At 41.3% G+C, this 13,092-nt stretch overlaps 1 protein-coding gene across 3 annotated transcripts in view; it reads left to right on the top strand.

Annotated features, from left to right (window-relative positions):
* KIAA1257 (KIAA1257 ortholog) overlaps positions 1-13,092 on the top strand; it is a 126,038-nt gene that overhangs the window by 92,827 nt on the left and 20,119 nt on the right. For all 3 annotated transcript variants that reach the window (XM_030207946.1, XM_030207948.1, XM_030207947.1), the window contains exons 12-13: positions 5,342-5,551; positions 9,238-9,391. In XM_030207946.1, the coding sequence (XP_030063806.1) occupies positions 5,342-5,551; positions 9,238-9,391 (364 nt within the window). The remainder of the gene's footprint in view (positions 1-5,341; positions 5,552-9,237; positions 9,392-13,092) is intronic.

Genomic DNA, 13,092 nt, shown 5'->3' with positions numbered 1-13,092 from the left:
CCATAGCTCATTCAGTTCTGGGTCATCTTCGAGGTGTAGCCATGTTTCTGTTATGAGCAATTGTCCCAGTTGCGCCATTTCTATCCAACCTCTGAGTATGCTGCTTTATTTCTGCCGATCTTGCATATATATATATCCTATGGGTATCGGGACATATTTCTGTTGTTTGTCGGTTTTGGTGTTATGGGCTTGTTGATTATTGTACTGGTTTTGTGTTGTTGGTTGTTGATTTGGCTTCTGTGTTGTTGCGGGGATTGTGAGTAAGCTCTTCCAGTTGTTGGTATGAGCGTCATCTGGTGGTGATGCGTATAGGGATTTATTTCTATTCTTTAGGTGACGCAGCCGGTATCCCCAGTGTCCATGATGCTATTATGTACTAGACAACCCATATCTTAGGTTGGATATTTTGCAGGATGCTTAGATATAGGGGTGCTTGTGTGTGGGGGGGGAGGGGAGTCTCTCTATGCGCTGTTAGCAGATCTTTTTCAAAAATACTGTCGAAATGGAGCAGATCCCAATGCTGATCTCTTTTCTATGTAAATTGGGGCTTATGGAACATCCAGTCCCACTTTCATTGCATATAACTATTTATATGTCCAAAGTTATACATTAAACTGCAAGAAATAAAACAAAAAAAAAGATACACTTATGCAACCGGCTTCACTAACTACATATTTGCTTTTGAATATCAACCCATTCTGTCCACGTAGATTTGCTGCTTTCTAATTCTGAACACACTTTTATTATACCATGTTAAGGAAGTCCAGAAGAGGAAACCGTAGTCTGCGAGTAGCACAAAGCAGTCCACAAAAGCAGAACATAAGTCTTCTGTTCTAAAAAGGTTTTTATTTCTACCACTTCAAAGTCATACAATGCCCGACATGGCCACATTTCGCCTTCCTAGAGACTGCATCAGGAGCTAAAACATTTATTTATTTATTTATTTGTTGCATTTATTTATTTGTTGCATTTGTATCCCACATTTTCCCACCTATTTGCAGGCTCAATGTGGCTTACATAGTACCATGATGGCGATCGCCAATTCCGGTATAACAAATACAGTGTAGTAGTATTTGTAAAAGTTTATAAGTGACAAACACATTAGGCAATCAAGGAGGGAGAGTTAAGTTATGACCAGTTCGAGTATTAATTTCGTTGTGTTGCAGGGTTCAGGCGTTTAAGTTGGATCATTAGGGTATGCCTTTTTGAATAAGATGGTTTTTAATAATTTCCGGAAGTTTGATGGGTCGTGCATTGTTTTTGTGATGTTTGATAGTGCGTTCCATAGTTGTGTGCTTATATAGGAGAAGTTGGATGCATAGGTTGATTTGTATTTGAGTCCCTTGCAGCTTGGGTAGTGTAGATTTAGGTATGTGCGTGTTGATCGTTTTGTGTTTCTGATTGGTAAGTCTATGAGTTTTGCCATGTATCCTGGGGCCTCGCCATAGATGATTTTATGAACCAGAGTGCATATTTTAAACGCAATATGTTCTTTGATTGGGAGCCAGTGCAGCTTTTCTCTTAGGGGTTTGGCACTTTCAAATCTCATTTTTCCAAATATGAGTCTAGCTGCGGTGTTTTGGGCAATTTGGAGTTTCTTTATGATGTATTCTTTGCATCCCGCATAGATTCCATTGCAGTAGTCTAGGTGACTTAGTACCATTGATTGAACCAAGTTGCGGACTATTTCCCTTGGGAAGAAAAGTTTTACTTGTTTGAGTTTCCACATTGAATGGAACATTTTCTTTGTTGTAGATTTTGCTTGGGTTTCTAGCATGAGGTTTCGGTCGATTGTAACTCCGAGAATTTTCAGGCTGTCAGAAACAGGAAAGGTGTAATCTGGGATGTTTAAGTTGGTGGGTTTGTTCGTATTGTATTGGGATGAGAGGATGAGACAGTGTGTTTTTTCTGCCATGAGTTTTAGTTGAAATGCATCCACCCATGAGTTCATGATTTGTAGGCTCAGATTGATTTCATTGGTGATTTCTGTTAGATCGTGTTTATATGGGATATATATCATGACATCATCTGCGTAGATGTAAGGATTAAGGCCTTGGTTGGATAAGGATTTGGCTAGTGGGGTCATCATTAGGTTGAACAGGGTTGGTGATAGTGATGATCCTTGGGGTACCCCACGTTCTGTTTTCCATGGTGATGATATGTTCGAATTTGATATCACTTGGTATGTTCTTGTGGTTAGGAAACCTTTAATCCAATTAAGTACACTTCCACCAATTCCGAAGTATTCTAGGATATTTAATAATATTTTATGGTTTACCATGTTGAACGCACTAGACATGTCGAATTATAGGAGAAGTATGCTTTTGCCAGTTGCGATTTCTTGTTTGAATTTGATTATGAGAGTGATTAGTACTGTTTTGGTGCTGTGGTTGGAGCGGAATCCTGATTGTGATTGGTGTAATATTGAGAATTTGTTTAAGTAGTCGGTGAGTTGTCTGGTTCTTTCCAACAGTTTGACTACCAGAGAGATAGATGCTACCGAGCGGTAGTTGGTGATTTCATTTGCTTTTTTTCTTTGTATCTTTGGGTATTGGGGTGAGTAGGATGTTGCCTTTTTCCTTGGGGAAGAGTCCATGTTACAACATGTAGTTTAGGTGGGCTATGATGTCTGCTATGAAGCGTTGGGGGGTGGATTTTATTAGGTAGCTGGGGCAGGTGGCCAATTTACAGTGAGACTTGGTGAACCTGTTAATCGCTTGACTTACAATTTCATCGGTGAGGAGAGCGAAGTCTGTTGAGATTCGGTCTGCTGGGTATTCACTGAGGATTGGGTCCAGACACTCAATGAATTTTTCGACGTCAGTATATTAAAAATAGTAAAAATAGAGATATATTAAAAATACACAACATACATAACAAACTCTAGTTAAAATCATTAATAGCAGAAGTGTTAGTGCAAAAAAAAAAGCCTCATAATACATATAAATACAGTAGATGCAGAGACTGTTCGATAAATGTTGGGGGTGGGCTCAGCGAGTCCCATGCAGTTACTGCACAGAAGGTTTTTTTTTACTGTGAGTTATGCTTAATCACAATTAGCTTGGGCCCACTTACCACTCCTAGTTTATGGAATCACTTACCTGTTACAGTGAGGGCTGAGTCAACTTTGGTATAATAACCAACTTCAAACATATTTCTTTATGCAGGCTTTTGGGGTGGAGGGGGTCTGAAGATGGTGGGCTTGCTGTTATATATAGAATTTACCCCTAAATGTTTTCTTAATGGTTAACCATTATGGCCTGATATTTAATGGCGATGGTCAGCGGTTAAATAAAATGCCACCTACGATTAACCTGAAACCGGATAGTAAATGTATGTACCCTGATACTGGCCAGTGCCGAATATCCAGTTTCAGTGCAGACTAGGAAATGCTATCCAGTTACTGACATATTTTTGTTTTTGTTACATTTGTACCCTGTGCTTTCCCACTCATGGCAGGCTCAATGTGACTTACATGGGGCAATGGAGGGTTAAGTGACTTGCCCAGAGTCACAAGGAGCTGCCTGTGCCTGAAGTGGGAATCGAACTCAGTTCCCCAGAACCAGAGTCCACCACCCTAACCACTAGGCCGCTTAACCAGCTAGGAAACTGGATAAGTTAGGACTGCCTTTTCGTTGTCTGAATTTTATCTGGTTTGCTGTCCGGTTTAGTGATTTGAATATAGCTGCTAGCTTTGCCCACTGACCACCTCAGCACTGTCTGGATAGGTCCCCAAGGCAGTCAGAGGACATATTGAGCACCATTATCAGATTAGTGCTGCTGAATATACCTTCCCACTTGAAATTGTCCGATTAGTAGCAACTGCCAATATCGGCTCCTATGTGTTTTTTCTGTGTTGATGCTAAAAGTTAAACTCTGAAGCAGATTATTGTTGTCTCCTCCTGTAATCAGAGCTGCTAAGGGGGTGAGATTTTTTGAGAAGGAGATTTAGGGCACGCCTCCCCAGCTCTGCCCCACTCCACCCAGCTGCACCCACAGCTTCACTCCTAGCATATCCCAATGTCCCGACCGTGGCACCAGCAGTCACTTCCCCTTCCAGCGGAAGCAGGGGATGCAAATGCACTCGATCTACAGCCCCTCCTTACCTCTCTACCATCTCCCCTTACGTTCCTACCCGTAACCTCCGCTCTCAAGACAAATCCCTCCTTTCAGTACCCTTCTCCACCACCGCCAACTCTAGGCTCCGCCCTTTCTGCCTCGCCTCACCCCATGCTTGGAATAAACTCCCTGAGCCCATACGCCAGGCCCCCTCCTTGCCCATCTTCAAATCTTTACTCAAAGCCCACCTCTTCAATGTCGCCTTCGACACCTAACCACTATACCTCTCTTCAAGAAATCTAGACTGCCCCAACTTGACATTTCGTCCTTTAGATTGTAAGCTCCTTCGAGCAGGGACTGTCCTTCTTTGTTAAACTGTACAGCGCTGCATAACCCTAGTAGCGCTCTAGAAATGTTAAGTAGTAGTAGTATGTCTTAATAAAACTTTCATCTCCTGCTGCCATGGGACCAGTCCCACACACTTATTGTGAGACTGGTCCTGCAGCAGCAGGAGATATTGTTTTATTAAGGCATCTCCTGCTGCTGCCGCTGGAAGGGGAAGCTGCAAAAGTGGGAGCCTCCTGCTGAATGTGGGAGACTTTTAACAATATGACAAGGGAGACAACTCTAGGATAGAAGTAGTGTGTCCAAAAACAAAGAATATGAAATAATCAAGGAAGCAAATCCTACAAGCAGAATGAAATAAGGAGGAAATGACATCAGAACAGTGATGAAAATGTTTCAAGCTTGAGATCATTTGTCATACTTCTGCCCCCTAAACAAAACTTTTATGATAGATGCCATTTAGCTTAAAATAAAACAATCTTATATCAAAAGCCATTCAAAAACAAACAAATTTCCATTTATACCTACACATACAGGTGCATTAAAGTTACAAACATTGCACTTATCTTATCAATGGACATCCAGCGCTGTACTCCATTCGAAAAACCCAATGCTCACACAATCCAGAAAGTGTTTTGGTGGTACACCTGCTTCCGGGGTTATATCAGCCAAAATATAGTGCACCAGAGAAAGCATTGCGGCCGTGCCAAATATCAAAGTGATACCAGCCCAAATCTACGTCTACCTAGAGTTGTCTTCCTTGTTGTATTGTTATATTATCGTTTGGAGAGCTCTTCTTCCTCTATATTTGCTGTTGAATGTGGAGGACTTGATAAGTCCGTCAACTGCTTCTCTTAATTTTGGTTTATGTCTACATAATGATTGTAAACTAAAATGCTTTGCACCATGCAAAATTTCAAATTATCTCTGTATTTAGGAGCCCCGGAGAAGGTTTGCTTATAACGATTACCTGTCAGGTACGCTGGATCCAGTGGATTTGGAGACTGAATTGAAGGCGTGTGCTGCCAAGTCAAGAAGTGCCTGGCTTACCCCTCAAGGGTTCCTGTATCCTGGAGTCAAGAGCAGCATAGAGTCAAATCAACACCCTAGAAAGCCTCATGAGGCACGGATACTGGATTTAACTAAGGTAATCAAGATGTGTTTGTAATTGTCGTTAATTAAAATGCAAACGTTTCACTGGAAGTTTATTTTTACACGTAGAGGAGAATCACTTTGCCAGTCGTGAATATGAAGATACCATTCTTCTGCTCAAGGAAGAAGTCAGAAAACAGGCTACATGCAAATGGAGCCACCTTTTTTTCATGCCTTTTTAATGGTAGTTGCCCATTAGAAAGAGGAGTTCACCATTTTTGTGGCCTCTTCTTTCTAGCTGCAATATCTTGAGGAAGTTTGACTTTTCAGTCTTGGAAAGTAGCTGTGGTGGTGGTATTTGGAACTTTGATATCTAGATTAACCTTCCATTATCGCCAACCTAGAGAAACTCAGGCTTCTTTGTAATCTCATTGAGTTCTTGTGCAGACGATGTGGTATTTACAAGGTGCATAAGCAACCAGATCGTTTTCTGTTCTACCTGGATTAAAAGGGATTCTGATTCAGTTAGATGGGGGATGGTAACTCTGCTCAGTTTAATTGTATCTCTGGTCAGGACTGCTACCTCTGCATCCCATCTCCCTGGTCTTGGTTGATGTTGAATCCTGTTTGGCATAGTACAGACAGTGCTAGCCAGTTTTCAGTTATTCCTAAAATGTCTAGAAGCTGTTTACAGATGACGTCATGAATCATTGAGGATTTTAAAGTAGCTGATCTAGCATTCAACAGGCCTGTAGTACCAAGGGATAATCTGGGGATAGCTTGGATATGGTAGGGAGGTAATCATTTGGATACTGTTGTCTGTTTGACCCTCTTGTACTTACATCCCCTCAGTGGTTGGTTGGGATTATAGTTTCCATTTCTGCACACACTGGGATCTCTGAGGTCTACCGGGGTTTAGGCACATTCTTGATGATGCTTCAGGTGCTATTAAGCAACTTTCACCAGGTGTTGCCTAGTCTCTGTAGGTCAGCAGCCATTCCATTATGGGCCTCTTTTACAAAGCCACGCTGCCGATTCTCAGTGCGGCAAATGAGAGGAAGCCCATTCAATTCCTACGAGCTTCCTCTCATATGCCGCATGGGAACTGCTAGCACGGCTTTGTAAAAGAAGCCCTATGTTAAGTGTTACTTAAGTAAATTGTACCAGGTGGCACAGGGCTGTTAAGTCTCCATGGGTCAGCAAATGCTTCCTATATTGTAAGTCAAATGACTGCAGCTCAGGCTCCTGCATGAATTTCCTGTGGAAGTTTAATTCAGCAGAGATCAAGAAGCCTTAGTTTCAGCAATATATCAAAATGTAGCCCTCCTTTGCTAATGTAAACTTCAGAAAGGCGCTATATCAAATCCACAACCCTTTACTCTTACCCCTAGGTAGTTAAATAGTTATCTGGCCAATATTCAAAGCAATTTGTGGGCAGGGGAGGCTCCTCTTGCCACCTAGCCTCCGATATTCAGTGGCACTAAAGTGGACAGTACTGCTGAATATTGCCTCTGACTGCTGCTGAATAAAAGGGGGGCAGGTCAGGGACAGAAAAGGGGGTGGCGTTAAGGGGGAGCACTGGGGTTATGCATGTGCCAGCAGAATTCAGTGCCAGAACCCGCATTGCTATGCAGGTGCTGGCACTGAACATTAAACCTCCCTCCGATTCCCCTGGCACTGAATATCGGCCGGGACCCACATACGCTCTGGCGGTTAGCATCAGGCAAATTAGCCCTGAATATTCGGCGCCAGCCTCGCACATGGCCCAGTTCTGAATATCAAGGTCTAATCTAGCCGGCGCTAGCATTTAAAAACATACGAACTGTCACTGGCTGAATATTGGCCAGAATATCTTTATTGTTTCCGCTTTGCAGTTTCTGGTTCTGATATCCCTTGATGATCCAGTTGCTGCAGGCCACTGAAGGCTTTTTGTTTTGTTGTTTAGGAGGAAGGCTAGAAACAGACCCAGTTTAGATTACAATAGAAGAATGAGAAACTGCTTGCAGTGTGCAGGGAAGGGAAGGCAAGCTTGCCTTTCTCCAAGTAAAACAAATGAAAGAAACTTGAAATGCAGACTGAAAACAAGTGTGCAAGAATTAAAACCATAAATAAACACAAAGTATATATTTTTAACCTAATCCACAGAATCTCGATGTCAACACAGCCTCTTTTTTGAAACAGTCGTAGAGGCTTTCATAAAGTCCATGGTACGGCTTTGGATTGTTTTCTCTCTCGTTAAAAAAAAAAACACTCAAGTATTTTACAATATAATTAATCTTGTTCGTTGGCATTTCTTATTTTTGTTGTACCTTTGTTGTTGTGGAGCTCTTGTTGACAGCAGTCTTTTGCTAAGGGGTTTCCATATGTGTGACATGGAGGGGCAAATCGAACGGGGTGCCCAAGTTTTCATGAGGTTGTCCTCGTAGGATGGCCCCACGAAGGGGTGGGAAAACCCATATTATCGAAACAAGATGGGCGGCCATCTTTCGTTTTGATAATACGATCGGGGACGCCCAAATTTCAACATTTAGGTCGACCTTAGAGATGGTCGACCTAAATGTTGAGATGGTCGTCCCCAGTTTTCAGCCATAATGGAAACCGAGGACGCCCATCTCAAAAACGACCAAATCCAAGGCATTTGGTTGTGGGAGGAGCCAGAATTCGTAGTGCACTGGCCCCCCTGACATGCCAGGACACCAACTGGGCACCCTAGGGGGGCACTGCAGTGGACTTCACAAATTGCTCCCAGGTGCATAGCTCCCTTACCTTGGGTGCTGAGCCCCTCAACCTCCCCCCCCCCCAAACTCACTCCCCACAACTGTACACCACTACCATTGCCCCAGGGGGGCACCTACATGTGGGTACAGTGGGTTTCAGGTGAGTTTTGGAGGGCTCACATTTACCACCTCAAGTGTAACAGGAAGGGAGGGGATGGGTCTGGGTCCGCCTGGCTGAAGTCCACTGCATCCACTAAAACTGCTCCAGGGACCTGCATACTGCTATCAGGGAGCTGGGTATGACAATTTTGGCAGGCAAAAACAATTTTTTTTAAAGTTTTTTAGGGTGGGAGGGGGTTGGTGACCACTGGGAGAGTAAGGGGAGGTGATCCCCGATTCCCTCCGGTGGTCATCTGGTCAGTTCGGGCACCTTTTTGAGGCTTGGTCGCAAGAAAAAATGGACCAAGTAAAGTTGGCCAAGTGCTCGTCAGGGATGCCCTTCTTTTTTCCATTATTGGCTGAGGACGCCCATCTCTTAATCACACCCCAGTCCCGCCTTCACTACGGTGCCGATACGCCCCCGTGAACTTTGGTCGTCCCCGCGATGGGAAGCAGTTGAGGACGCCCAAAATCGGCTTTCGATTATGCCGATTTGGGCGACCCTGAGAGAAGGACGCCCATCTCCAGATTTGTGTCGGAAGATGGGCGCCCTTCTCTTTCGAAAATAAGCCTAATGGTGAATCTGTCTTTAAAAAAAAAAAAAAAAAGCAAAGCTGCTTACAGGTATCCCCTGATAATAGCAGTTCACCAGTCATACAAACCCTTCATCATTTCCTTGGAAATTGTTCTCTCTTTTATATAACTTAGCTAAATGGGAACTGAAAGAAGCTATATAGAGCCATAATACAGAAGTATATTGTGAATGGACTAAAGATTGTAAAATGTTTGCGTACTATAAACAGGTCTTAAATTTTGTAGTCTGGAAATGTTATGACTTGTGTCTCGTTTGACTACTTCTTTCAAGAAATGGAAAGAGAACATTTTGCATGGCAACATTTTCAAACCAATGTTAAATCGAGGTTCATGGGGTTGGAACCAACGTCATATGGATTTTGATCTTTACAGTAAACCCCCCGACATCATCTCAGTAGAAACCTCGTACTCCTCTCATTGTACCGGTAAGAAATCTATTTTCAAATTTCAAATGTTTTCTGTTAAAATGTAGTCTTATTGACTTAAATTATAATACAGTAATTTGTATAAGCAGACGTTTCTCCCTGCTCCTTTTTACATCCTCTTCAATCATAGCCGGAGCTGGGGCAATGCACCTTCATTCACAACTACAGGTATAATATTATATGAGGCCTTCTGAGCACATATGTTAGCAAATAATAAATTTACTCCTTAGAGGACAGTATCTGTAGGAAATGTTTGGACGTTATTACGTCTGCCAAAAGAAGTGTTCCATGGTACCAAAAGGGTGTCAAAACTTTTTCACCTGCCATATTTACTGTTTTCTTATTCTGAATCTGTAACAAAAAAAAGTCTGCAAATGAATAGTAATTATGCATGAAAAGTTTCAGAAAAGGTGTTATAAGTACACAGACCAAAAAATCCATCAAGCCCAATATCCTGTTTCCAATAGGGGCTGATCCAGGTCACAAGTACATTGCAGGATTCCAAAAGAGTAAAACTGATTTTATGCTTCTTATCCCAGAAATAAGCAGTGGAATTTCTGAAGTCCACTTTAATAATGGTTTATGGCCTTGTCTTTTAGCAACTTATCCAAACTTTTTTAAACCCTGCTAAAATAACTGCTTTTATGATATTCTCTGGCAATGAATTCCAGAGCTTAATTACATGTTGAGTGAAGACACAGTTTGTCCTAAATGTGTACGTAGTTAGCTTCATTGCGTGCCTCCTAGTCCTTGTATTTTTGGAAAGAATACACAAGTGATTCACATCTACCTATTCCACTCCACTCATTTTATACACCTCTATCATGTCTACCATCAGGCATCTCTTCTCCAAGCTGAAGAACCCTAGCTTCTTTTACCTTTCCTCATAGGCAAGTCATCCCATCCCATTTATTATTTTGGTTACCCTTCTCTGTTCCTTTTCTAATTTCTCTATATCTTTTTTGAGATGTGGTGACCAGAATTGAACACAGTATTTGAGGTGCAGTTGCACCAAGGAGCAATACAAAGGTATTATAATATTCCAAATTTTGTTCTCCATTCCTTTCCTAATAATTCCTAACATTCTATTTGCTTTCATAGCCGCTGCTGCACACTGAGCAGAGGATTTCAATGTATCATCACAGTTTGGGTTCCTCTTCACTACATGTATAACTCTGCACTTGCTCACATTAAATTCCACCTGCTATTTGGATGCCCAGTTTCATAAGATCATCTCGCAATCCTCTTGTGACTTAACAACTTTGAATCAATTTCTGTCATCAGCAAATTTGAGAACCTCATTTGTTCCTTTTTCTAGTCATTTATAAATATGTTAAAAAGGAGTGCTTCCAGCACAGATCCCTAGGGAACCCTACTATTTACCATTCTCCTTTGAGAATATTGACTATTTTTTTTAAATAATTTGTTTTATTAACGATAACAGTAACTGAAAGTATAACAAAACCTCTATATGACATTAGTCCAACATTATTTCTAACAGCATTGCAGTAATTGTAGTCACTTATGCATGCCATCATTTCGTTTTTCCCCCCTCCCTCCCCTCCCTCCCCCTCCTCCTTTCTCACCAGGCAACTTCTCTTTAACATTGGTGTTCACCCATTCAATATCCGGCTTCTAGCCAATGGCGTTAATGTGTCCAAGAATGGCAACCAACGTTGTAAAATTGACTATTTAACCCTACTCTGTTTTCTCTCTTTTTTTAATTGAGTTCTTAATCCAGAATAGGGCACTAACTCCTATCCCATGACTTTAAAATTTCCTCAGTCATTTATGAGGTACTTTGTCAAATGCTTCTGAAAATAGCTTACCTTTATTCATTCCTTCAAAAAAAAATGTGCCAGCTTGGTGAGTGAAGAGTTCTCTTGGCTAAATCCATGTTGGCTATGTCCCATTAATTCATGCTTCTATATATGTTTAATAATTTTGTTCTTTATAATAATCTCTACCATTTTGCCTGGCACTGACATCAGGCTCACTGGTCTATAATTTCTGAGGTCGCCTCTAGAACCCTTTTTAAAAATTGACTCGTTATTAGCCACCCTCCAATCTTCCATTACCAAACTTGATTTTAAAAGATACATTACAAATTAGTAATAATAGATGTATTCCATCTAGTCCAAGTGATTACTCATTAGTTTATCAAATTGCCCTATGCCATCTTCTAGGTTTACAGAGATTTGTTTCAGTTCCTCCAACTCATTACCATTAAATACGATTTCTGGCATGGGCATCTCCCTCATGTCTTCCTTAGTGAAGACTGCAAGCGAGAATGTTATATAAGGCTACGGGAGTGACGGGCTGAGGGGAGATATGATAGAGGTCTATAAAATAATGAGTGGAGTGGAACGGGTAGATCTGAAGCATCTGTTTACGCTTTCCAAAATACTAGGACTAGGGGGCATGCGATGAAGCTACAAAGCAGTAAATTTAAAATGACTTGGAGAAAATGTTTCTTCACTCAACGCGTAATTCAACTCTGGAATTCATTGCCAGAAAATATGGTAAAGGGGGTTAGCTTAGCAGAGTTTTAAAAAGGTTTGAATGGCTTCCTAAAGGAAAAGTCCATAGACCATTATTAAATTGGACTTGAGGAAAATATTTCTGGGATAAGCAGCATAAAATGTTTTGTACTTTTTTGGAGATCTTGCCAGGTATTTTTGACCTGGATTAGCCACTGTTGGAAACAGGATGCTGGGCTTGATGGACCTTTGGTCTGTCCCAGTATGGCAATACTTATGTATTTATGCTAGATTCTGTATATGGTGCCTAAAAAATCTGCGCATAAAAAAGAATACGCCTAGACGTATTCTCTAAAGTATGCCTAAATTTAATAGAATAGGCTTAAATTTCCAAGCGGTATATAGAATACGCTGGTTGCCTCTCCACACGACCAAATTTAGTAGTGGTAATTTATGCAGCGTTTTACTTAGTATAAATCCCAACACTTAAATTAGGCACAGAGTGGATATATTCTATAACATGCATAGATGTTAGAAACAAAACACAGAAAATGTTCCAAATAGACACCTAATGCGGGGGCAATATTCTCAGAAACAAGGAAAAACGCCCAACGCAATAGCAATAAAGTGAAGGTAAGCAAAGTTAAACTGTGACAAAACAGACCTCAGCAATGACTTGTTTCATGCCGGGATCACTGCCCGACAACTCACTGATATCATCATCAGTCTCGCAGCATGTCACAGAAAATTATTCCTCAATCAGCAATCTTTAATGAATATCCTTAAATGAATTTCTTAACTTCACTTATCTTATGTAGATATTTCACTGTCTCAGACCCATGCCAACATGACACGTTTCACTATGCTGTGTCAGGCCTTGATCCTAATAGATATAAAGAGACAGTTACTATGCTAAAATTAAGTGAATAAAGGATATTCATTAAAGATTGTTGAATGAGGAATAATTTTCTGTGACATGCTGCGAGACCGATGATATCAGCGAGTTGTCAGGTAGATATTAGAAATGCCCACGCCCTGCCCTGCCCTGCCCTGCCCATGGTCACATCCCTTTTGAACTATGTGACTTAGAATTTATGAACGCCATGTTATACAATACACATAGCAAGTTCTGCACGTAAATCTTAATGCCAGTTAGTGCTGATAATTGCTTGTTAACATCTAATTGATGGCACTGATTAGCTAGCTAACCAATTAAGTAAC

Source organism: Microcaecilia unicolor, chromosome 6 (genome assembly GCF_901765095.1).
Source record: "Microcaecilia unicolor chromosome 6, aMicUni1.1, whole genome shotgun sequence".
NCBI classification, from domain to species: domain Eukaryota; kingdom Metazoa; phylum Chordata; class Amphibia; order Gymnophiona; family Siphonopidae; genus Microcaecilia; species Microcaecilia unicolor.
This window is presented reverse-complemented; position numbering and strand designations above follow the sequence as displayed.